Here is a 26,489-nt window from a genome sequence, read left to right as displayed (position 1 = left end):
GACTAGCCTGTAAGGAAAGTGATTCCTTTTGGTACTTTTACATTATCAAGACTCAAGTGTCATGTTACAGTTTCACAAAGTAAGATATCACTCCCTGGCTGTTACCCTGCTCTGACTCTCTCTCTCTCTCTCTCTCTCTCTCTCTCTCTCTCTCTCTCTCTTTCCCTCCCACTCTCCCTCCCTTCTCCCCAGTGTGTGGTGTGTGTGTTAAGTTGGAGGTTGACCCTAGGACCTTGAGTATGGTAGGCAAATGTTCTACACTAAGCCACATCCTCAATCCTAACAGCATTTGTAAGATGGAAGTGATAATGACCTACCTTCCTTATAGTATTTTGTATGTGTAAAATGACTTGGAGCAGTCTCTGGCACCTTTAAACCTACATAGGGGATTGCACACACTTGCACTTGAGCTGAAAACATTACCAGGTTCATGCTTGTCACAGTTAGCAGTAATATGCATTTACATGAGCATGTTAACATCTGCTGCATCCATAAACTGGGAACTTAAAGAGCTGCTGCACTGCACACAGAATTGGCCTGGCTTCTATTTACAGAAAAACACAGGGTAATCCTGCTAACTTTGGCTATCAGGAGAATCCAGTTTGTCCTGAAATATATACCATGTTTGTGGGTGCCTCAGTAGAAACATGATACTCTGGGGCCTATAGATGGCAGAAAGCTTTTTGTTTATTTGTTTTGTTTTCTGAGACAGGGTTTTTCTGTGTAGCCCTGGTTGTCCTGGAACTATCTCTGTAGACTGGGCTGGCTTCAAACTCACAGAGAGTTCTGCCTCTGCCTCTGCCTCCTGAGTGCTGGGATTAAAGCATGCATTCCCATAGCCCAGTTTTGTTTTTGTTTTAGAGATTCAAAACCAGAATGAAAGGACAAAAAGCTGTATTCCAGTGGATAAGACTGTCATCCTAAAGACACCTGAAGCATCAGCTCTCCTGGTGATGAGCAAAGGCTCTCTAAGAGGCCTGACACCAGTCAGAAGGTTGATTATCTAGAAGGAGTGGGCTTCTCCATCCCTGTGATACTTTCCAAAGCAGTTGGCACAGTCTTGCCATAGCCATTCGTTTTTGTGGTGACAAGAATGGTCGCACCCTCCTCTATGGCTGGAAGCGGGAAGAAATGGTCAGAATCAACGTTGAGGTTGCTCTTGACACAGTCCTCACAAGAACATTCTTCCACTGTGTACTCCAGGCTTTGAGGAGGAATCCTTTCATCACCAGCCCTCCTCTCAGTTGAGTCAGTATTGGCCTTGTCCAGAAGAACCGATCCTGTTGATACAGAAACAGACCTGAAGGTTCCAGTGGTACTGTCATGCCACGTATGACACAGAGCAGCAGGAAACCAAGAGCAAGCTCATGCTATACCAAGAGATACCACCTGAGACCCCAGCCCATGTACGGCCCTGAGGCAGGTCGCTTTGAGGGAATATGGAGTTCTTTTTTTGTGGGTAGAGGGAGGAAAAGTTTTCTCTGTGTAGCCATGGCTGTACTGGAACTCTGTAAACTAGGCTGGCCTCAAACTCACAAGAGATCCACCTGCCTCTGCCTCCCGAGTATTGGGAATAAACATGTGTGGCACCATGCCCAGAAGAATGTGGAGTTATTAAATCTTGTTAGATTCATTGCATTTAAAACCCAGGAGATTTCACAAAAATCTACGCAACCAAACTCTATAAAGACTACAAGATGTAACAATAGGAGGGACATGGAGAGAGTGGGCTGTAGTCAAAGAAAGCAGCTGCTACCTTCAAGCACATGCTGGGTACCCATGTTGGTAAAGCCGAAAACTGAATCAGTCCATGTACTTATTACCCACGTGGCTCTTGGAAGTTCTGAGGATTTGACCTCATCTTACACAGGAAATTAGCATATGTCACAGCACATCAGTCAGCCTGTGAGTGGCATTTTGGAATAGAGAAGCAAAAGCTGAGTGTGGTGGCACACACCTGTAACCCAGCCACTCAGAGACTAAGGCACAAAGAGTTGGGAGCCAACATGTTCAAGGAGGCCCTGAGCTCAATCCCCAGTACCAGAGGGGAAAAGAATATAGAAGGTATTTTTTAAATGTATTTATTATGGTAGTAGGAGTCACAGCACAGCACACCTGTGACCATCAGGAGAGCTGATGGGAGTGGATCAAACTTAGCAGTCTAAACAGGCTTGGCAGCAAGTATCTATCCACACCCCTAAAGATGTGTCCTTCTGTCTGCTGTGTCCTACTTTTCCTGACAAGACATCTTACAAAGCATTTTTCAGTACAGTGTGGTACGCATGGGTGTGTGTGTGTGTGTGTGTGTGTGTGTGTGTGTGGATGTCAAGGGCTCATTCTGTAACCCAAGTTAGCCTAGAAGTCATTGTAGCCCAGGCTGGCCTCCAACTCATTTTCTTCTATAATATGTTTGTGTATTTATTGCATGTATGTGCATGTACTGTGCATATTCCTGGTGCAGAACCTGGAACAGAAGTTACAAAAAGTTGTGAGCTGCCAAGTGGTTGCTGGAAACCAAACCTTGATCCTCTATAAAAGCAGCAAGTACTCATAGACACTGAGCCATCTCTCCAGCTCATGGCCTCAAACTGTTGGTGATCTTTCTGCTTGCTTCAGCCTCCCGAGTACTAATTACAGGTGAAGACTATACTTCTGGATAAATCATTTTTTTTTAAAAATTATTTATTATGTATACAATGTTTTGCCTGCATGTATGCCTGCATACCAGAAGAGGGCACCAGATCTCACTGTAGATGGTAATGAGCCATCATGTGGGAATTGAACTCAGGGATTGGGAGGGGCTTATGGGGGGACGCAGAATGAATAAAGTGTAATTGATGAAAAATTTAAAAAAAAAAGGGAAAAAATAATTTAAGAACCTTAAATGACTTTCAAAAGTGGAGGAAAACATGGAGTTAGTCAATTGGCATGGAGCACGTCTCGCCCCTGGGGGCAATGGTCTCCTGAACCTACTCAGACCTCAGACACCACCACTGCTAGTTCTAGAACTGACGCAGGATGTTCCAACGAGGGGGTTAAGGCTTCTCATAATATTTCCTATAAGCCCACACCTGTTTGTCTATATCCCCCATTTTTATTCATTATTAGCCAGATAGAGCCAAGTAATTGTGTTAATGATACTTGCTTTTTTGCCCAATGCTGGAATGCTAGTAAATTTAGGTATGCCCTGGTTACTTGCATGCCTCACTGCGTGCCTGTGCCCGTTGATGCCCCTCACGCTATGACTCTCTTCAGACAGAAAAGGGATCTTGGAACTACAGCCACCATTGTTACTACCATCTCATTGGCGGCTGTTGGAGCTACCATCGGGGCATTAGCCATGAATCATACTGGGCAGACTGCTCAGACCCTGAACAATCATTTAGCCAATGTAGCCTTAGTTGTACATAAAGGAATTAATGCTCAACTAAAAGGAGGCTTGATGGTGTTCAATCAGAGGATTGACCTCGTGCAGGAGCAAATTGATACCCAATGGCAAATCGCTCAACTTGGCTGTCAATGAAAATATAACTAGCATATAACATGAGAATTTTTCCTGTGCTGCAAATCTGTCTAAACAATTGTCGAGCTATATTTTAGGTAATTGGACTGGAGAATTCGATACTACGATGGAGCAGCTGAGAGTGGCCATTGTCACAGTAAATTCTACCAGAGTGGACGCAGGACTAGCCACAGGATTATCATCATGGATTGCTGCAGCCATGAATCATCTGAAGGAATGGGCGGGCATGGGAGCGTTAGCAGGCCTTCTGGTGTTGGTCTCCTTGGTTTGCCTGTGGTATATATGCAAGATTAGAGTCTCACAACAGTGTGATGCAGCCATGATCATTCAGGCCTTTACAGCCATTGAAGCAGGACATTCTCCCCAAGCATGGTTGGACACCATAAAAAGCTAAAATGTTACACTCAGGATTCGAGGCTAAGCACTGCACTCAGGGTCAGCCGCTTTGGACCCAGAGAAGAGCATGTCTGGTTGCATGCGGGTTGATGCCCCAGGTCCCGCCTCTGAGAAAAAGGTATCGGACGGGTCTGATGCTCTTTGGGTGGATGACACCTAAATGAACATCGGTACAAAGTCCCAATTTATTTCTAATATCAGAGATCAGACCTCTACTCTTGCCTGATGCGTCTAAAACAAAAAGGGGGAACTGTAGAGAGCTGCGGAATGCTGTGCCTTAAAGATGGAGCTGGTTTCCGCCTTCCACCTTCCCGATGGTGAGTGCTCTCTGTCACGAACAATTCCACATTTGGCTAAGGCTGAGGATCTAGCTTGCTTCCATGTATGTGGACCTATCTGCATTGCCCACATGGCACCCTGGGGTTGGCTACCCAGAGGCTATTTAAGCTGTGGGCTGGCTTTCCCCAGGGTCCGAGGATTGTTCAAGGTTCCTGAATAAACTGCATTGAAAAAAAAATTATTTATTATGTATACAATGTTTTGCCTGCATGTATGCCTGCATACCAGAAGAGGGCACCAGATCTCACTGTAGATGGTAATGAGCCATCATGTGGGAATTGAACTCAGGACCTCTGGAAGAGCAAACAGTACGCTTAACCTCTGAGACATCTCTCCAGCCCAGATAAATCATTTTTTAATGAATTTCTTTTGATCCCATATACAAGTCCCCAGTTTGTCTTCAATACACATCTGTGAAGAATGGGTTTTAAAAAGCACTTATTGCACCCTGCAGTAGTGGCACATGCCTTTAATCCCAGCACTAGTGAGGCAGAGGCAGGCAGATCTCTGAGTTCAAGGCCACCCTGGTCTACAATGTGAGTTCAGGACAGCCTGTCTCAACAAACAAACAAAAAAGGTACTTGTTGCACAAGCCTGATGACTTGAATTCAGAATCAAAAATGAAGTGCAGCAGCAGACAGCTATAACACAGCTCTACAGTGAGATTAGAGGCAGAGACAAGAGAGTTGCCCCAGAAGCTTAAAGACCAGCTATCAATGTATAAAAACAAGAGAGACCCTGCCTCAAACAAAGTGGAAGATGAGAAGTGATTCCTGAGAGTTGTCCTCTGACCTCCACACATGCTGTGGCATGCACCTACACACACTCTCACAGAAAATATTAAGCTTCTGCTTCACAACATGTCACAGTGTAACTTTATCTTCTAAAACATGTCTTCCAGGGGTTTGGAGAAATGGCATAGACACTAACAGCTCTGCTGCTCTTGCAGAAGACATGGGTTCAATTCCCAGCACTCTCACGGTGGCTTGCAACTGTCTGTAACTCCAGTCCCAGGGCACTTGGACTTCTGGGGCCAATGCATGCATGTGGTACACAAACAAGATATGTGAGGTGAAACACCCATGTACATACAAATAGATGATAAAACATATAATTCAGAGTTGCTCTAGAGATACAGCAAGCATGGAAAGAAAAGCCTGCCTGACCTCACTTCCACTTAGAGAAAATCAGTAGAGTGGTGTTACCAGAGGAAGGAGGCAGGGAAATGAGAGTGGATGGTTGGAAGTGCAGAGCTGCAGTTACATAAGCTGAGTGTGGAGCAAGATGAGTAGGTAACAGTGTAGAGCTGCAGGTAGCAGAGTGGATTCCAACCAGCCTCACCACCGGGAAGGATGGTTCGGGGCCGAGGGTGGGGCTCGGCTGGCAGACTGAGCACCACAGGCTCTGGATTCAATCACCACAACTTCACAAACCAGGCCTGATGGAGCACACCTGTAAAGCCAGCCCTGGAGAGATGGTGGCATCCTGAGCTACATAGTCCAAGGCCAGCGTGTGATATGGGAGACCCTCACCAAGAAAGGTCAACTATGTAAAGATACAGATATGTTTGACTGTAGTCACTGTTTCCCTACGTGTCTGTAATCAGAATATTATGTCACATACTTTATAAATGTACAATTTGTATATTGAAAAATTTCATTCTAAGGCTGAAGAGGTGGCTTATCAGTTCAGAGCCATTATTGCTCTTCCAGAGGGCCTCAGTTCAGTCCCAAGCAACTACCTGTAACTCCAACTTCAGGGGATCTAGTGCCCTTTTCAGCCATCCAAAGGCTCTGTGCTTATGTGTACAAACCCACTCTCAGATATGCACGTAAACACGGGACTTTAAGAACAATGAAAAAAAATTTTTTTTTTTTTTTTTTTTTTTTTTTTTTGTCTATTGGACCACATCGAGGAGAGAAGAATGAATTTCCCATGCTCCTGCTACACTAGAAAGCAAATGGGGCAGGTGCTTTGCACATTGTGTATGGAAAACAAATCCATAAAGAAGCAAGACAAGGAGCAGGACGGCGGCTTAGTGTATAAGAACTTGAAGGAAGCAAGTGAGGAGCTGAATTGAACTCTCTAGCACACTGGTAACAAACACGTTCTTGTAACCCCAGCATGTAAGCTCCCAGTGGCAGAGACAGGAGTGAGACAGCAAAGCTGGAACAGCATGCTCTGCTCCACAAGAGACCCTGTCTCTTGGCAACAGGTGGAGAGCAATAGAGGAGGTAGTCATGTCCTACTCTAACCTCTGCATGTGCACACATGAGCATGTGCAAAAACGAAGTGAATTAAAAAAAAAAAGATGCAGAACAATGGCTGCTCTGTGTCTGAGAATCAGATCACAGAGAAGAATGCAATAAAAATATGTTTAGCTTAGGAGACCCTCGAGTTTCGCACCTATGTCTCTGAGACTGGCACTCTCTTGCTTAACAATTATTATTGAGATGGGCAGTGAATCAGGAAAAACTGGTTATTTTTGGCATTTGGGCAGTGAAACACACACAGGGAAACAGTGCTTGTAATTGTATCAAAAAAAACGACCAAGGGCCGGGCATGGTAGCATGCACCTTTAATCCCAGCATCCAGGAGGCAGAGGCAGGCAGATCTCTATAAGTTCTGCCAGCCTGGTCTACACAGTGAGTTCCAGGACAGCCAGGACTAAAACTGAGAAACCATAAACCATGTCTTGAAAAACCAAAACAAACAAACAAACAAAACCAACAAACCACGATCAGGGATCTTGCCAAATACACTGAGCCTGGAAGTACCAGGTCTGTCTAGCAATGTGTGATATCACAGTATCATTAGTAATAACTTCAGTCAAAGACACTTCCCAAGGAAGTCTCAAGAGCAGCTACCAAGAGAAAAACTAGGGGGCAATGTAAGAGTTTTAATTCAACTGATTCAATTGTCTCAGATGATTACTGCCTCTTTCTGCTAACCTAGGCCTAGTCCTGGAAGCTTCTAGCCTCCATACAATCAAATCTAAGCCTATAATGTGTTCAGTCCCTGACACTTACTGCTGAATTAGCTCACCTTTTTGGTTCTTTTTGAACTCTAGCTGGCTGGTTCAACTCAGCTGTTCAGGCTCAAACTCCTCACCAAGCTGACTGATTCATTCTCACTCAGCCTCTGACTAAATTGCTCTGCTTGAACTCATACTGACTTTGGCAATCTGTTCTAATCTTCAGTCTCCTCATTCTCTGGCTCATTCTGGGTCTAGCTTGTTCTGTCTCCAGCCTCTCTCCGTAAAACTCTCCCAGTAAAAACTGCCTCTGATTTCCATGAACTGAACAGCCATGAACTCAACTCCCCTCCCCTGCCTCTCAACTCTCAATTGAACTTCCTGAATGGAACTCAGAGATCTGCATGCCTCTGTCTCCTAAATGCTAGGACTAAAGGCGTGTACCACCACACCTGGCCCTAAGCTTTTCTATACCTGAAACTTGCTCTATAACAGCCTGGCCTTGAACTCAGAGATCTTGTTGCCTCTGTCTCCTGGCATTAAAGGCATATCTGTATACCAGCCCTGAAGGTCTTTGGATATGATCAGAGCAGCCATGTTCTGAATTAATTTTTTTCTACAGGAAATGGGCGACCAAAGGAGACATGAAAAGTAGTGTCAATGCCAGAATTTCTTTGTTTTGTTTTGTTTGGAGGGGGCAGTTGGTGGTTTGTTTTGTTGTTGTTGTTTTAATGTTTTGCTTTAAGACATGTAGACCTAGCTGACCTCAAATTCTGTATGTAGCTGACTTTGACCTCTTTGACCCACCTGCCTCCACTACCCAGGTGCTAAAAATGACAGGCATGTGCCACCACACCCAGTTCAAATTTTCAAATAACTACCCACTAACAGACTTCAAAGTGCTATAACAAAACAAAAAAAAAAAAAAAGTCAAAGTTAAAAAAAGAAAAGGAAATGAAACCTGGAAGAGCCACTCTTACAGAAATAGATTTCAAAGATTCACCATCAAACTGACCTGGGTTTTGAAGTTTGTCCTTCAGGGCTTCAGAGTTCATCTTCCTCAGCAAGAGTGTGAGTGTGAAAAGTGCCAAAGAAACGATCAAGGTCAAGCCCAAGAAGGTCCAGAGATCAGTATATGTCCCTTTTACTGAACTGGTGATGCCTTTATTAAAAGAATGTCACAGCGATATGAAGCCAGAGCTCAGTATTAACACCAAGTATGAATTTGCTCAACTCCCTAATGCATATTCATGATCATCTTACTTTAGGCAGTGCTTTTTCAGACAAAGTCTCATATAGCTCAGGCTGGCCTCAAACTCATCCATAGCCAAGGATGACCTTGAACTTCTGGTCTTTCCAGTCTCTACTTCCTACACAAGGGCTGAAATTACAGATCTGCAGCACCATGACCATACACATTGCTGGGGACAGAGCCCCAGAACTGGACACGCAGTTATAAAGTGGCAATGAAAATAATTATATGGTTGGGGGTCACCAGAGCATGAGGAACTGTATTAAAGGGTCACGGTGTTGGGAAGGTTGAGAATCACTGCTACCCATCCTTGGTTCCCCCAACATTTTTAATTCTAAATACCATTTAATTAAGAGCTAATGAATAAAATTAAGTTTTGTTCTGAATAATTCCTTTGCTTCAGGAGACATTTAAATTATTGTTTTATTTCTTTTCTGGTTTTGGTTCAGAAAAACAAAACAAAACAAATCTCCCCATCTTCTCCATAACATTTGCTCTCTGGTGATAAAAAGGAGTTTCACTTACTTGGATTACAGTAAGGCTGGCAGGGTACAGGAGGGTTGGAACATCGAAGGTGACAAGGTTTGCAAGCATGCAGCAGACTGTCGAAATATTCACTGTGGAAGCACTGCTGAGCCATGTCAACTTGATCCCTGAAAGAAATGGAAACAGCAAACAGAACAGCATGGAAGCACAAGCAAATTCTCAAGAGGAGTTCTCTGTGGACAGCAGCCAAGGATGTCGAGGGGGAAAGAACGACCCTGACTGTGTTGGTTCTTATGAGGGCCAAAGGTATTGTGGTGGAGTATTTGAATACCTCTCTCTCTGACCCTCCGTTTCTAAGAGACTTGCGTGGAACAGTGGAGGGGTATATCGAAGCAAACCATGCCTGAAACAGAAACTGCCTATTTATAGAGCAAAGTTCTCACCCAGGTTAACAGTTGCATGATGTGGACAAGCCTGGAGCATCAAGCAGAAAGTGCAGTAGCCATTTATGGATCATCTGTCTGTGAGCTGTACTATGAGATAGGACACAGACAAAATGAGGACTGCGCCCCTTACACACTTAGAGTCAACAGGACAAACTACAGCCTGTGACCAAGGACTGGGAGTGACTGACAGTAGACTGCCAGTTATATGACTGCCAGTTATATGACTGCCAGTTGTGCTTTGACAGCTAGCGTTAAAGCAAGAGGCTTGAAAGAGGGCTGTTTGGGGCATTATGTCATGACAGTAAAAGCCACCTTAGTTGGATGTGGTAGCACGCACCTTTGCTCCCAACCCTCTGGAGGCAGAGGCAGGCAAATTTCTGAGTGTGAGCCAGCCCTATCTGCCAAAGCTACATAGAGAGACCTTGTCTGAAAAAAAGAAAGTAAAACAGCAATCCAGTGTATATCCACAAAAAGAAATGAGCCTTTACCATCCCCCAGAAGATGCTTAGAGACTTAGATTAATGACTTATGCACATGTCATCTCATATATGATCTGTAATGTCAGGGTTAAAGATTCAAGATTGAGTGTCATGGTGGAACATGCCTATAATCCCAGCATTTATGAAGCAGAGGTACGAGGGTCTCAAGTGGAAAGTCAGCCTGGGCTACACAGCAAGAATCTGTCTCAAAACTAAGTGTTTAAATTGAAGCTGGGCACAGTGGCATGCACCAATAGTCACAGCTACTTGGGAGGAGTGAATTCAAGGCCCACTTAACTACACTGTAGCAATCTTGTCGTGAACCTACATGATTTATGGCTCAGTAATTGTACTTGTTACTCTTCAAAAGGGACTGGTTTTGCTTTCCAGCACCCACATGATGATTTACATCTATCTGTAACTCCAGTCCCTGAATCCAATGCCCTCTTCTGACTTTCATGGGCACCAGGCACACACATGATACACAGACACACGTTAGGATAGAACACCCTACATATAAAGAAAAAATAAATGTATTTATTTATAAATACACGATTGAGCTTGGCAGTGGTGGCACATGTCTTTAATCCCAGCAGAGGCAGGTAACTTCTGTGAGTTTAAGGCCAGCCTGGTCTACTCTGTGAATTCCAGGACAGCCAGGACTGTTTCACAAGGAAACCCTGATGCAAAAAAACATGCATGCATGCATACATACATACATACATACATACATACATACATACATGGATGGTGCCTGAAAACTTCAAGGGTTTTCTTGCCTTACATAAGTAAATAAATATAAATAAATAAATAGATAGCTAGATCCATGCCTGGAAACTTAAAGGGTTTACTTGGCTTACCTGTTGCAAGCCTTTTATATTAAACCTAGAAAGATGACCCAGTGGTTTAGAGCACTTTTTGAGCAATCATGAGGACCAGAGTTGGAATCTCAGCACCCACATAACAAATTGGCATCCCATGTACATAGACTGCAGTTAGGACTTGAAGGCTTACAGCCGAGCTGAGAAAACTCACCTCAGCTGAGGGAGTCTTTGTCTCAAAGAAAAGGGTAAAAAGTCCTAAAAGACAGTTGACACCTGTCCTCCAGCACACACAGGCACGTGTACCTGTACACCTGTGAACACATGCATAAACAGATACACACAAACATGTAAGTCCTTTTTAGACTACATGTCAACATGATGTAGCACATGCCTTTAATCCCAGCATTCAGGAGACAAGCAAGCAGGTCTCTGTGAGTTCAAGGCCACCCTAGTCTATGTATCAAGTTCAGGATAGCCAAGATTATGTCTCAAAAAAACTACTACTACTACTTCTACTAATTAATAGTAATAACAATAATTTCATTAATTTTAATATACTTCTGTAAGCCAAAAAAAAGTCCGTGTTCCATTGACATTTTTTTAAAAAGTACTAATGAGCAGTTAGAAAAATGGTTTATAATTCAGATACCTGAAAAACAATTACAGCTTTTGATGTGTCCCAAAGTGTACAAAGAGGCTGCTGTGTGCTCTGTCTGGCTAGCCCCTGATGGTAAGGTTTTCAGAGGGAGAGAAGGACAGAGACAGACAGGGTGGACAGATCTGTGCAGTGCTTTTTCCTTGTGACTTAATTGGAATCGCCCCAGTTTGTTTTTTGGTTTTGTTTGTTTGTTTGTTTTTGCTTTCTCCAGATAGGGTTTCTCTGTGTAGCCATGGTTTTTCTTTTTGTTTTGTTTTATTTTTGTTATTGTTGTTGTTTTCATTTGGTTTTGGGGTGTGTGTGTGTGTGTGTGTTGTGATTTTTGAGACAGGATCTCATACTCACTATATGATCCAGGCAGACCTCAAACTTGTGACACTCTTTCTGCCTTGGATGCTGAACACCTGTGATCTCAGCACTTGGCAGATGCAGAGAGAAGGTTCGTGGTCTTGACTCACTAGCAAGATGAGGTAGGGAGGGACAACCCCAGATTATTTATTTATTTATTTATGGTTTTTCAAGACAGGGTTTCTCTGTGTAGCCTTGGCTGTCCTGGACTCAATTTGTAGACCAGGCTATCCTCAGACTCACAGAGATCCACCTGCCTCTGTCCCCTAGTGTTGGGATTTAAAGGCGCGCATCATCATGCCCAGTTTTTGTTTTTGTTTTTTTTACTGGTTCAGCTTTTTATTGGACATATTAACAAGAGGTTTAGTCAAAAAGACCAAAGCCCATGTCATCCTCAGACTCCTCAGATTCTTCCTTCTTTGCTTCCACTTTCTTCTCCTCAGCTGGGGCAGCAGCAGTGGCTGGGGCAGCAGCAGTGGCTGGGGCAGCAGCAGTGGCTGGGGCAGCAGCAGTGGCTGGGGCAGCAGCAGTGGCTGGGGCAGCAGCAGTGGCTGGGGCAGCAGCAGTGGCTGGGGCAGGACCTCCTGCTGGCGCAGCTCCAGCTGCTGTCGCTGGCCCACCAGCCCCCACATTGCAGATGTTGACATCGGCCAGGGCCTTTGCAAACAAGCCAGGCCAGGATGGTTCAAAGTTGACACCAGCTGTTTTAATGAGGGCATTGATCTTATCCTCTGTGACCATCACTTGGTCACGCACGTGAAGGATGAGGATGATGAAGGATGAGGGCGGAGTAGTTGCCGGCGAGCTCGGAGACTGAGGCCTTGTTGTGGATTGACGGCACAGTGTTAGTCGCTGGATGAAGTGAGGGCCTCACCCCAAAGCGGCCTTAGCTCACTCGGAAAGACCAAGCACCTCGACGGCAGGAGTGGATACCTCCTGCAGATGGGCCACATGTGATGCTTAGGCAGACCGGCGGAGCCTCAGACATGGGGGTGGACAGATGGCAGACGTTTAAGGAGCATGAGCGCAAGGAGGCACTCAGTGTGAGGCGTGCCCAGAAGTCAGGAGGAGACAAGAAAGCCAGAGTGTTGATGTTTCTTGAGGGGATGTACTGGATAATCTTATGTGACCTTAATACAAGCCAATGTCAGAGGCAGAACTCTCAGCTACCTCTCCAGCACATGTCTGCCATGGCAATAATAAACTAAACGTCCGGATGTAAGCCAGCCCCAAATAAATGCTTTCCTTTATAAGACCTGTTGTGGTCATGGTGTCTCTTCACAGCAATAAAACCGGAAGACTCCCCAGACTGCTTTGGTCATGGTGTTCCGTCACAGCAGTAGTAAACCTAAGGCAGAGGATAAAAGCACTATGGTGGAGGCTAGAGAGATAACTCAGTGCTTTTACAGAAAACCCAGGTTCCAGCAACTACCTCAGGCAGTGCACAGCTGCCGCAAACTCCAGCTCCAAAGCACTCAGTGCCCTCTTCTGGACTCTGAGACTATCTGCACACATGTGCATACACAGAGAGACAAACATATACTCAGAAGCAAAATAAAATAAGAAAGCACTGTTGTGTCTGCCATGCATTTGCTTAAGTAACATGTATGAGGGTGTTGACTTCAGTGTGATGCATTCACAAAAGCCTTATTTTCTTTTAAGATTTATGTGTTTATTTTAAGATTTATTTTCGTGTTTACTTGGGGGGGAAGCATGTGATGTGTACCTGCAGAGACCAGACGAAGCCTGCCAGATGTGAGTGCTGGAACCAAATATGGGTCCTCTGTAAGAGTGGCAAGTGCCCTTCACTGCTGAGCCATCTCTCCAGCCCCCTAAGCTGGTTTTGAAATAGCTGTGCAGCCAACAATGCCTTAAACTTCTGTTTGTGTGTGTGTGTGTGTGTGTGTATGTGTGTTTATAGCACACAAATGTGTGTGCATGTTTGCATGTGTGCAGCAGCACATGTGCATGTATATGGAGGCCTAAGGTTGATACCAGAAATCTTTCTCAGTTGCATTTCACCTTATTCTCTCAATCAATCCCAGAGCTGGAAGACACAGCCAGTTTCTGTAGCTAACCTCTGAGAATTTCCTATCTTACAAGGCTGGAATTTCAGTCTTCGAGAACAAGGGCTTTAACTGCTGACCGTTCTCCTCAGCTTACCCTCTAACCCTCCAATCTCCACCCTCCAGATGCTAGAGTTGCCAGCCTATGTTATGCCAGTTTTCTGTAGTGCTGAGGAAAAACCAGGGCACCTGCATGCTAAGGAGCCTCTAGTAACTGAGCTCAGCCCCTGGCCAGTTTTATTTTCCTTTGTCTGTCTGTGTGACATCCATGGCTGAGCATGGGACTGTGGCCCTATGCAAATTAGGTGAACACTAGTACACTGAGCTACATTCCCAGCCCAGTGTGAGGCTCTTCCTGCCTACTTTTCCTTTTTCACTGCTGTTAGACCTTCACTGATATCTGAAAACTACTTTCTCTTCTGTTGTTTTAAAAAATCGTGACCATTCTTTTTTACTAATAAAGACTCAGGAGTCAGATGCTGGGATGAAAACTTACTAGCTCAGAGAGGCAGAGAAAGCACCCAGGAGACCTTCCTTATCACCTCAGGTCCAGATTAAAAAAACAAGCAAACAAACAAACAAACAAACCAAAAAACCAAAAGGCTCACTAGCTCAGGAGGAAAAGGAAAACACACACACACACACACACACAGGCTAAAGGCTTGCTCAAAGCCCAAAAAGCCCCAAAAGCTAGAGAGCTAAAGAACTAAAGACTAAGCTAAAGACAAAGAGCTAAAGCCCAAAATAAAAGCTCCTTTTTCTCAACACTGTCTTAAATACCCCTCAACTCAAAGTCCCTCTTACTCTTTAATCCCTGTCAGCTGTTTTCTTGCTCTGCCTCTTGACCTAGGGTTAACTTTATTAAGTTCTGTGTACAGAAAGCTCTTGGATTAAAGGTGTGTGCTAGGACTGAGCCACAACATAAACACCTGTTTACAATAAACAGAAAGTTCTTGATTAAAGGTGTGTGTTAGGGCTCAACCAAACCAAAAAATAAACATTGTATTACAATTCACAATCTTGGGATTCAAAATGGGATCAAATATCCTGCAACACTCTTCACTGCCTTCCTCCCTTCATCCTTCTTGGGCATTTCCTTCCCATCAGCCCATCAGAGTCCAGTTCCATCTTGGCAACTGCTTCTTGGAGAATGGTACAGACACTGAAATCTTTTCTTACACCCTTAGCTCCTCAATGACATTTCATGATTCTGTGTACTTTGTTACTTTATGCTTTTATTTGTTGGAGATCAGGTTTCACTGCATGGCTGGAGCTACTCTCAAACTCACTCTGTGGCCCAATTCATAAGCCTCAGCTTCCCAAGCGTTTAAATTATAGGCTTGTGCCATCAAGTCTACCTATTACTTTAATGTTGATTTTACACTGATTGAGAGTATGTGTGTGTGTGTGTGTGTGTGTGTGTGTGTGTGTGTGTGTGTGTGTTATATCCCTCAGGACCATGTAAAGATGAGTGGACAAGTTACAAAAGTCTCTCTCCCTTTACTATGTGGGCTCCAGAGATTTAATTAAGTTCATCATCGAGTTTGGTGTTGTGGGACCACCCGGGAATGAGAAAAACAACTTGATTATTTGAATTGAAGCCAGATGCAGATAGCTCTTGAAGGGCAGGGTGAACTGTTCTGAGAAAAACCATAAACAACCAGCTGTAAACTATCTACAACCAGCTGTAAACTATCTTCATGCTATTCTTGTTGACCAATCAATGTATAGAACAAAAGTGGTCTTATTTTCAGGTATAAAAATCCTGTGCTTTGCATGTTCGGGGTCATCTTCTGTCTTTGGAGGGGTGACCCCATCGAGATTAGAATAAACCTCTTGCTTTTGCATCGAGTATTCCTGTGAGTATTCCTGGGAAGGGCGCGATCCTGAGCTTTTGAGCAGTGTGACTCCAGGTCTTACAGTGTCAAGTGCCATGGAGTCACCTCAGCAGCCCCCTTTAACTTTTAGCCTCCATGTGGTAGGAAGAGCATCTGAAAGGACTTCACTGATGTTCCATAGTGCCTGTACAGTGTCTTGTGCTTTGAGGACAGTGATCAATACTGGATGGAAGGGGTTCTCTTGGTCTGTCAGATTACCTGATGATGTGGCTCTCAGCAAGCTGTCTCTTGTGGAAACTGGTGTTTACAGTGGGGGAAAGAATTGTCATGGGGAGAAATCAGTGGTGAAAAAAAAAATTCAAACTTCCCTGATACACCTGCTTCCCTGAAACAGGTGGAAACAATTGGGACACCCTGGCTATCAAAATGAAGCCACTTTGAAAATTTTAACAGTCTGATAGATCAGAGTGCTTCCTAAGATGCCAAGAGAACGGGTTCAGAGTCGTTGAACTCTGCTTTCAAAGGCAATTTTTGCAGAAACTAGGAGATAGCCTGCAGAACTGGCTCCAAACCCAAGAGCCTTTTCATGTCCACAAGCAGGCAAGGCTTTGGAGGGGTAGGCTGATCAGGAAGAGAGGAAGGAAAGAGGTCTTGGAAGTTGACCTAACATTGCAGGACAGGCTCAGCAAGGCTTCTGAGAACCCTCCTGCCCCATGTAAGATCCTAACCTAACCCTAACCCACTTCATCTCCTCCAACTCCAAACACACCAGCCCTTTGAAGCCTGAAATTGAAGAGACTACCTAGTCTGGGGTTTAGCAGTCCATTGGGGCCAAGGCTTTGGGCTCTTTTGAGACTTCTCTTATTTTTGGACAGAAACCATCCAAAAAGTCTCTCCTGAAAATGTTTTGGTATGTATCATAAAAAAGTGGAGGGAGAGAATGAGTTGGAGGCACAAGCCTTTAATCTCAGCACTGGGGAGGAGGAAGATCACTGTGAGTTCAAGGCTACTCTGGTCTACAGAGTGAGTTCCAGGACAGCCAGGCTATGCAGAGAAACCCTGTCTTGAAAAACAAAACAAAAAACTAAACATACTATGTTATTATATGTGATATATATATATAATATGTATATATGTGTATGTGTTTAATTATGTTTCTGTGCATGGATATGTGCATGAGTGCAAGTACTCACTCACTCAAGGCCAGAAGAGGGCATTGAATCCTTTGCATCTAAAATTACAGGTGGTCCTGAGCCACCCAAACTAGGGACCTCTGCAAGAGCGGCAAGTGTGTCTTAACCTCTGAGTCATCTTCCCAGGCCCATCGAGAAGTCTTTAATGGCAATCCACTGGATGAGGAGGTAGGAGCATCTCAGGTTTGAGGTCAGCCTGGAATCCACCATGGGATTTCATCCTCTTGGGCCTTCTGCTCAGACTTTGTTTTCCTTTCCCTTTTTGTTTTCTTGAGACAGGGTCTTGCTATGCAGCCCTGGATTGCCTTTGTTGTATAGCTGTCCTCTCACCTCAGCCTTCTGGGTGCTGGGATCAAAGAGGTATCACCACAATCCACTCTGCTTTTGATTTTTTAAAACAAAGTTTCACTCTGGAGCCCAGCCTGGTTTTGAACTTGAGATCTTTCTGTATTCTACAGGGCACTAGGGTTACAGGGTGCCACCATACCTCCTGACTGTTACCAAACTTAGTGGCCAAGGGTTATTGTTTCAAAATATTCTATGTAACTGTATACATTTCACCTTGAAAGCCTTTGCCTTGCCTCACTCCCTTTGGGTAGAACCACAGCTACTCGTTCACCAGCTCTCTCAATGTAATGTTTCTGTTGGTGCCAAATAAAGAGCAGCAGCCTTTGGAAACATTCTGATTGCTGTTCAAGTGAGGACTACCAGTGGCTTCAGAGGCGCAAGACAGTGTCATTTGCTTTGTTAGAGTTGTGGATGGCAGCTGGAGCCTGATAATGACTCTGGAGTGGGTTCTCTGTTCTGTCCAGCCTGGGAATGGCAAAACGTAGCTCTCCTTGTGTGATGTTATTGCATCATAGCACCATCATCATCCTGATGCACTAATCTAAAAACAAACAAACAAAAAACCTTGTTTTTAAAACTGTGTCGCTCTAGGGTTAGAGATGTGGCTTACCAATTAAAACCAAAACCACCTGTAACTCCAGATCCAGGGGAATCAGATGCCTAACCTCTGCAGGCTTAGATTTTTCACTAAACCTACTTTATTTAGCATTCTTAAGTGCCTTTACCTCTCTTCCAACCACCCTTCCCAATCCCCTCTCCAACCTTAGGCAGGAGTAGGGGGGAAAGCTATAGACCTCATTTATCTACTTCTTGCTGATTAGGGTCCATGGGTCTTTAGGGGATTACCAGACTCAGTCATCAGGATCCCAACAGTCCAGTCCAAAGCCCAACACCAAGCAGCAACAGGAAGTCAGCGAAAGCCACGAGACTCAGTTGGATTGCCCCAGAAGTTCTCTGGAGCGTTTCTCTCTGCAAAGTCGAGTGCCAGAGCATAAAAATTAATGCAGTGATGTTGGTCTCCCACTGTGAGTGGGACTTTATGTATCTCCTCTCCTCAGAGTCCACCCTCAAATGTTCTCAGGTGACTGCAGTCACACCTCTCATACGTGAGAGCTCACAAGAAAACATTATGTGCCCTCTCAAAAGCCAAGATAGGCGAAACATCACATGTCCAGCTTGCAGCAAAACATCACATGACAAAACTCAGTCTTCAAAGAAACCAGTAACTTCCACTTCAGACCTTTGTGGGCACCTGTACTCAGAAACACACACCCAAATATATACACATAATTAATAATTTTGAAGTGGGCTGGAGAGATGGCTCAGCTGTTAAAAAGACTGCCTGTTCTTCCAGAAGGCTGGGTTCAATTCCCAGCACCCACATGGTAGCTCACAACTGCTTGTTACTACAGTTACAGGAAATCTGCCTGGCCTCTGCTAATATACAAACATACATGCTAGGGTTGCTTCGGGGCTGCTATGTATTCAATGTTAATTGCTTGCCTTACTGTCCTGCGAGCAAATTCTCATGTATCTAAAATGACATTGTGTGAACCTTGCTTCCCAAATTATCCCTGATTGGCTAATAACATTGATGACAGCCTGACCAGGCAGAAGAGAAGTAGGCAGAGTGAGGTTCACAGGCTTGTGAGGTCACAAAAGGACCACGAGGAGAGAGGAAGGAGGAACAAAGGAGCAGGCCACCATGGCTTAGTGTAAGCAGGAGTACATGGCCAAGAACAGCTTCCTCTGAGGACTGACCTGATGGAGTAGATGTAGTCCAAGTGGAACATATGCAAATTCCATATGTTTTGGAACTTATGTTCCATAAGTTATGGGGATTTTGGATGGAAAGCAGACAATATAGCTTCAAGAGTAGATATCTGCCTAGCCCTAGTGTTTTAAGGCTTATTATAAATCTTTTTTAAAATTTTGTAATTATTTATTATTTATATAGTATTCTGCCTGCATATGTGCCTGAAGGCAAGAAGAGGGCACCAGATCTCATTATAGATGATTATGAGCCACCATGTGGTTGCTGGGAATTGAACTCAGGACCTTTGAAAAAACAGCCAGTGTTCTTAACCTCTGAGTCATTTCTCCAGCTCCCAGCTTATTATAAGTCTAAAAAGTTTGTGTATCTTTTTTTATGTTCTTAAAGATTTGTTTATTTATTATTTACACAGTAGTCTGCCTGCATGTATAACTACATGCCAGAAGAGGGCACCAGATCTTATAGATGATTGTGAGGCACCAAGTGGTTGCTGGGAATTGAACTCAGGATCTTTGGAAGAATAGCCAGTGCTCTTTTACTTTTTATAATTTATTTACTTTTATTTTACTTGCATTATTGGTGTTTTGCCTGCATGTGTCTGTGTGAGGGTGTTGGATCCCTGTGTGGAGTTACAGTTGTAAACTGCATGTGGGTGCTGGGAATTGAACCCGGCTCCTCTGGAAGAGCAGGCAGTGCTCTTAACCCCTGAGCCATCTCTCCAGACCAAGTTTCTGTATCTTTTATTTATAAAATAGCAGGAATAAATATAAAATAGAAATAAATGCTGCTGTGTTATTAACCAGCATTAATTAATATTAATATAGTTTATTAACTTTACATTACCTTAATAATTATATGAATCCATATTAAATATTAATAATTCCACAACAACTACACACACACACAACTTAATAAGGCAAAACACAACAGTAAGCTCTTCTGCCCCAAACAGGTGATGTCCTAGAGTGTCTGCTGGTGTGAGGAGTCTGTGTCTTCAGTTCTTACATCCTGGTGAGGAGAGCACTGAGAATGGAGCCAAGTGAGAGAACACTGGAGCCAGGCTTGTATAACAACTAATGCACTTTCTGGAGAATTGACTCAGTCTCTCAGGACAGCTACCTTAATCACTTCCAAGGGCTTAACTCCACTGACCAAAGGCCCTCTTTGGAGCCCCATATCTTAGGAAACTTCTAACACTTGAACCTTTGGGGAACACCACTGAACTAAGTTGAGCCTCATAAATCTGATTCTACCACTGAACTTTTAGCTAAGAAACCAGAATATTCTCCTCATCCTCTCTCTCTGTTAATTATTATTTTTTTTTTGAGACAGTGTAGCTCTGGATGCCCTGGAACTAGCTCTGTAGAACAGGTTGGCCACAAACTCACAGAGAACTCAGAGCCTGCCTCTGCCTCCTGAGAGACCTTTCTACTTTTCCTTCTTTCTTCTTTTCTTTCTTTATAATTCTCCCTGCATACCCTTTCTTATTTATTTACTTATTTATTTATTTATTTATTTATTTATTTATTTATTTATTTTTCATTCTCCCTGCATAGCTAGCCTTGAACCCCTGATCCTCCTGACACAGCCTCGCAGGTGTGCATGCCTTCCCTTCTAGGAAGAGTTCTGTCTTCCCACCTTCCAATCCACTCTGAACCAATTCCTGTCTGCTCTTAGTCCTTGTTCCTGGTCCGCTCGCCATGGGGAGAAATCAAACTAACTGTGCTCTCCACTGACAAACTGGAGGGCTGGTCTCACTAAGAATGTCTGTTGCCATTTCACGAATTAGTGGAAAAAACAATTAACGACTGGTTAATATGGTTAAGGATTTTATTTATTTTATTTAGTTTTTTGAGTCAGGGTTTCTTTGTGTAGTCCTGGTTGTTTTGGAACTTGCTCTGTAGACCAAACTCAGACATCCACTGCCTCTGCCTCCCAAGTGCTAGGATTAAAGACCTGCACCACCACTGCCTGGCCAGTATTTTTATGTTTGAAGTGATAACAGCCCGAACTAAATGTTTCACTGATGCCCTCCCACGAAGTCCTATGTCTTCCTCAGTCTCCGACACATGAACTCTTGTGGGACACACTCAAACCATGTCTAAATCACAGCCTGGGGGAGAGGAGGGAGAGCAACACCAAACACTCTCAGTTGACTTTGCCTTTTCAATCTCTGAACCAACACCCCAAGGCTGAAAATTTGTGCAAGCTTTAAGTGACCTAGAGAAAGAGGAAAGACAAAATGGAGTCCATGGCTTTATTCCCTAGAAGCTCATCCCAGGGACCACACAGTGAGGCCTTGTTTCAAAAACAACTTTTTTAAAAACAGAACAGCCAACTCTTTTCAAAGTGAAGAAGGAAGCTCTTGCCCCTCCCAAAGCCAAAGCGAAGGCCTTGAAAGCTAAGACGGCAGTGTTGAAAGGGGTTCACAGCCACAAAAAGAAGATCTGCATAGTCACCCAATTTCCGGTGGCCCAAGACCCTGCGGCTCCAGAGGCAGCCTCAGAAGAGTGCACCCAAGAGAAACAAGCTGGACCACTATGCCATCATCAAATGCCCCCTGACCACCAAGTCATCCATGAAGAAAATAGAGAATACACTTCTGTTCATGTGAATGTCAAGTCTAACAAGCACCAGATCAAACAGGCCATGAAGAAACTCCATGACATTGATGTGGCCAAAGCCAATACCCTAATAAGGCCTGACAGAGAGAAGAAGGCGTATGTTCGGTTGGCTCCTAATGATGATGATGATGCTCTGGATGTTGCCAAGAAGATTGGGATCTAAACTGAGTCCAGCTGGTTAATTTTAAATATATACTTTTTCCACCACAGACAAAACACTAGACCAGCCTTTGTTACTTGTTTCCACATGTTGGACCTTGAAGTGGGGTGTCTGAATGCTGGGTTCACCATAACTGCTGAAGCTTCTGGTACTTCAGGCTGAGTAGGCACCAAGCGAAGCCTCTCTTATTCTTTCTCTCCTTTTTTGTCTTCTTTCTTTCTTATTTTCCTCCCTTTTTCTTTTCCTTTTTTTTTTTTTTTCATTTTTGATTTTTGAACAGTGTTTCTCTGTGTAGCCTTGGGTGTCCTGGACTCACTTTGTAGACCAGGCTAGCACAGAAACCACCTGCCTCTACTTTCTCTGAGTGCTAGAATTACAGGCATGCACTACCATGCCCAGATTTCCCTCTCTTTTTCAAGGAAGAATCTATCATTGTAGCCTAAGCTGGCTTGGACCTTCCTATATAGCCCAGTCTGGCCCTGAACTCTTGGTGATCCTTCTGCCTCAGCCTTCCAAATGCTGGGGTTAAAACTCTGAACCACTACCATGTCCAGACTGAAACTTGTCTTTTCTTATATTTTCCTTCTCCCCTCAAGTTCTCTCTCTTTAAAAAGATGACTCTTCAGTGTTCATTCTTTGAGTCTAGGTTTTCCTCAAATTGTTATGTAGCTGAAGATAGCCTTAAACTCCTGATCTTTCTTCCTCCAGCTCCTGTGTGCTGGGATCTCAGGTGTGCACCATCATGCTTGCTTACAATGTCTTTTCTTTCTTTCTTTTTAAGTTTTAAAATGTGTGTGTGTGCATGCGCACACATGCATGCACATGCAAATTTAAGAATTGGTCCTCTCCTTCTACTATGTAAATTATGAGGCTACCACCCAGGTTGTCAGATTTTGTAACAAGCATGTGCACTCACTGAACCATCTCTTCAACCCAAGATGATTTCTCTTTACAAACAATTGCTAGCGTTGGAGAGATGGCTCAGCAGTCAGAACACTTGCTGCCCTTGCTGATGACCAGAATTCAGTTCCCAACACCCACATATGTCAGCTCACAGCTGTGTTATAATTCCAGTTCCAGAGGATCCACAGCCTATTCTGACCTCCAAAGACATCAACATTCGTATATATATGTAGGCATAGACACACATATAAATAAAAATAAAATAAATTCATTATTGTGAAGAGACACCATGACCATGGCAACTCTTGCAAAGGATAACATTTAATTGGGGCTGGCTTACAGTTTCATCATGATGAAAGCATGGTCTGCAGACAGATATGGTGCTGGAGAAGGAGCTGAGAGTTCTACATCTTGATTTCCATGCAGCAGGAAGAGAGAAACACTGGGCCTGGCTTGAGCATCTGAAACCTCAAAGCACACCTTAGTGACACACTTCCTTCAACAAGGCCACACCTCCCACAAGTGACACTCCCTATGAGCCTATAGGAGCCATTTTCATTGAAACTGCCACAAATCCTGTCTACAAATAAAATAAAAGAGGGTCAGCAGGATGGCTCAGTGGGTAAAGTGCTTGTCATGCAGGATTATTGACCTGAGTTTGAGTTCTAATTTCCAGCAAAAGAGGAAGGAGACGCATGTCCTGGCATGCAGTCCCACATGTACAGGTACAGTATTAATATAATTTTTAATGTGAAGATTAAATGAGATGATGCTAGCTGGACATGGTTGCTCATGCTTGTAATTCCAACATTCAGAAGGCTAAGGCAGAACTTCACAACTCGGAGGCTAGCCTAGGCTGCATATTGAAACCTTGGGTTGTGTGGGCATGAATTCAAATAGCTGGGGTGGAATGGTCAATTCAATGAAGTGTATTTATTTATTTGGTTGGTTGGTTTGGTTTTTCAAGATAGGGTTCTATGTGTAGCTCTGGCTGTCCTGGAACTCACTCTGTAGACAAGGCTGGCCTCAAACTCACAGATCTGCTTGCCTCTGCCTCCCAAGTACTTGAAATAAATGTGTGTGGCACCACCACCACCAACCAATGACAATGAATTTATTTAATCACTGATAATGTTTATAATTATATTGCTACATCATGTAGTTTCTGTACCCATCAAGAAATCCAGAGTGCAGGGAGATCTGGAATTCCCAGCTACAAAGCAAGTTCAAGTCCAGCTTATGCTGCATGAGACCCTGTCTAAAACCAATACCAAAAAAAGGGATGGTAGAAACCTCAAACATGTATGATCATTTCACAAATCATCTGTTAAAAGTAGTGTTGTAAGTAACCCATCTGGGAAGCCAGTTGCTGTGGAGCATGCCTGTAATCCCAGCGCTTGGGAGGCAGAGGCAGGCTGATCTCTGAGTTTGAGACCAGCCTGGTACAGAGTAAGCACCAGGACAGCAGGGCTACACAGAGAAACCTTGTGTCAAAATAAAAAAGAAAAGAAGAGGGCTGGAGAGATGGCTCAGAGGTTAAGAGCACTGGCTGCGCTTCCAAGGGTCCTGAGTTCAATTCCCAGCAACCACATGGTGGTTCACAACCATCTATAATGAGGTCTGGTACCTTCTTCTGGCATGCAGACAGGATACTGTATAAAAGATAAATAAATAAATCTAAAAAAAAAAGAAGGAAGGAAGGAAGGAAGGAAGGAAGGAAGGAAGGAGAAGGAAAGAGAGAAGAAACCCATTTGGGGACATCCTATGATAGACACAGCACACAGCAGAACATAAGGAGCTTTGTGACTAGTTCCTATCTGTTCACAGCGGTAAGTCTCAGTGAGTCTGGACATTTACTCATCTGGACTCCCGGTGGCAGCAGAGCCTAGGGTTAGTCTGTGGGACTGTCCACACTTGTGGGCCAAGGGAGCCCCCCGGTTTGCTTCCTTGCATTTTGGTCTCCCCGCCCACTCTCGGTTGCGTGTGAGGGTTGTATGAGGGAGCATGTCTGTAGGGCATGAGTGTGCGTGCGCTACTTAATCTTTTTGAGACAAGGTCTCTCTATGAACATATAGCTCACAGTGGGGCTAGGCTGACTGGCCAGCAAACCACTAAAACTTGCCTGTGCCCTGGGGTTACAGACAGGTGCCACCACCGCCCAGCCTTTTTGTGGGTTTGAGAATTAAACTTACCGTCTCATGTTTTGTTGTACTTAACTATTTTGTTTCTGTATGGATGTCAAATGATAACTTGTTCTTTCTCTCCTTCCATCACATGGGTCCTATCAAGCACCTTTACCTGTGGAGTCATCTTGGTAGCCCAGACACTCATGCTTTGAGGCAAATACTATACCCAATAAGCCATCTCCCAAATACTGTTTTTATCTGGTTGGTTTCAGAGACAAAATCTTACTAGACATGCTAGACTGGCCCGAGTTCACTGTCAATCCTTCTGTCTCTGCTCCCACCAACCTAGAGCTGGGCTACACCTGGGGGCCACCATACCAGCTTGCTTCTGGGTCTTGGAGTCCTGACAATGCAACTAAGCTCCTTCTGGATTTCTTAGAACAGCCACAATCCCATCAGTACTACAGTGACAGCACTAACCCTCACAAAAGCAGTCTAACCCAGGGGTGGTGCTACTAGGAATGCCAGAAAGCCCTAAACCAGGTCCCAGGAAATGCCAGACTCCTGCTATATGCTGCTGTAGTCATAAGCAAAAACTAGAAAAGACTATTATCAGAGCTAGGATATTTTGGTGGCAAATACATGGGGAGGAAAATGATTAATGCGTAGAGACTGGCTTCCCTCAATGCTCAGGGATCTATTTGCCTGAAGAGACAGAAAGATTCAGAGGTGATGTGGACTCTAAAGAAACAGCCTTTCAGACATAACAGGCCTGATGCACATGAGCTCAAGACTGTCGCAGCACACACAGCCTGTACATCAAGCCAGACAGGGTCCCAGCACTGAGAACAGGAAGCAGACATGGACTGCCATCACAAAAACAAGAAGCTGTATGCAATTCATACCCACTGGCAAAGGAAAAATCCATTTTCTCCAATAGAGTCTCCGGAGTATATTAACCATACTTCAGGGCATGCCTGTGCTCAAGAATATTTGGTGCACTGGCTGGTTTTGTGTGTCAACTTGACACAAGCTAGACTCACCAGAGAGAAAGGAGCCGCAGTTGAGAAAACTCCTCTGTGAGATCCAGCTGTATGGTATTTTCTCAATTAGTGATCAGCGAGCGAGGGCCCAGCCCATTGTGGTCAGGGCCATCCCCAGGCTGGTGGTCTTGGGTGCTGTAAGAAAGCATGCTAAGCAAGCCAGTAAGCAGCACCCTCCATAGCCTCTGTATCAGCTCCTGCCTCCAGGTTTCTGGCCCTACCTGAGTTCCTGTCCTGACTTTCTTCAGTGATGAACAGCAATGGGGAAGTATAAGCTGAATAAACCCTTTCCTCTCCGACTTGATTTTTGGCCATCGTGTTTCATTGCAACAATAGAAACCCTAGCTAAGACAGTTGGCCAACACAAAACAAACTCAATGGTATTTTTGTCTCCTTTTGCCCTATTCGTTATTTTTTGTCTTATTGGCCTTTTACTTGTTTATTTTGATTTTTATTTGTGTGACAGGTTTTTGTGTGTATTCTTCTTGTTTTTGCTAGTTTATTTCCTATTTATTTTTTGTGTACAGGTGTTTTGTCTGCGTGTATGTTTGTGTACCATGTGCATCATGCAGTGCCTGCGGAGGCCAGAAGAGAGTCAGATCCCCTGGAACTGCCATGTGGATGCTAGGAGTTGAACCCAGGTCCTCTGGAAAAGCAGCCATTGATCTTAACTACTGAGCCTTTAGTTC

General features: G+C 44.1%; 2 protein-coding genes and 1 pseudogene across 2 annotated transcripts; 1 reads left to right on the top strand and 2 right to left on the bottom strand.

The window, feature by feature from the left end:
- Positions 1 to 877: 877 nt before the first annotated feature.
- On the bottom strand, positions 878 to 9,308 carry Tnfrsf17 (TNF receptor superfamily member 17). Its single transcript, XM_060364197.1, has 3 exons — positions 9,010 to 9,308; positions 8,248 to 8,394; positions 878 to 1,280 (listed from the first exon to the last, which is right to left on the bottom strand). The coding sequence occupies exons 1-3, from the start codon at positions 9,122 to 9,124 to the stop codon at positions 1,000 to 1,002; spliced, it is 543 nt and encodes a 180-aa protein (XP_060220180.1). The 5' UTR covers positions 9,125 to 9,308; the 3' UTR covers positions 878 to 999.
- Positions 9,309 to 12,088: 2,780 nt separating this feature from the next.
- Positions 12,089 to 12,713, bottom strand: LOC110558917 (large ribosomal subunit protein P1-like; annotated as a pseudogene).
- LOC110558916 (large ribosomal subunit protein uL23-like) lies at positions 12,712 to 21,731 on the top strand. Its single transcript, XM_060365082.1, has 2 exons — positions 12,712 to 12,766; positions 21,274 to 21,731. The coding sequence occupies exons 1-2, from the start codon at positions 12,712 to 12,714 to the stop codon at positions 21,729 to 21,731; spliced, it is 513 nt and encodes a 170-aa protein (XP_060221065.1).
- Positions 21,732 to 26,489: the final 4,758 nt, after the last annotated feature.

The sequence above is a fragment of the Meriones unguiculatus genome, chromosome 11 (genome assembly GCF_030254825.1).
Source record: "Meriones unguiculatus strain TT.TT164.6M chromosome 11, Bangor_MerUng_6.1, whole genome shotgun sequence".
NCBI classification, from domain to species: Eukaryota; Metazoa; Chordata; class Mammalia; order Rodentia; family Muridae; genus Meriones; species Meriones unguiculatus.
The sequence above is the reverse complement of the archived record's forward strand: the minus strand, read 5'-3'. Positions and strand labels throughout refer to the sequence as shown.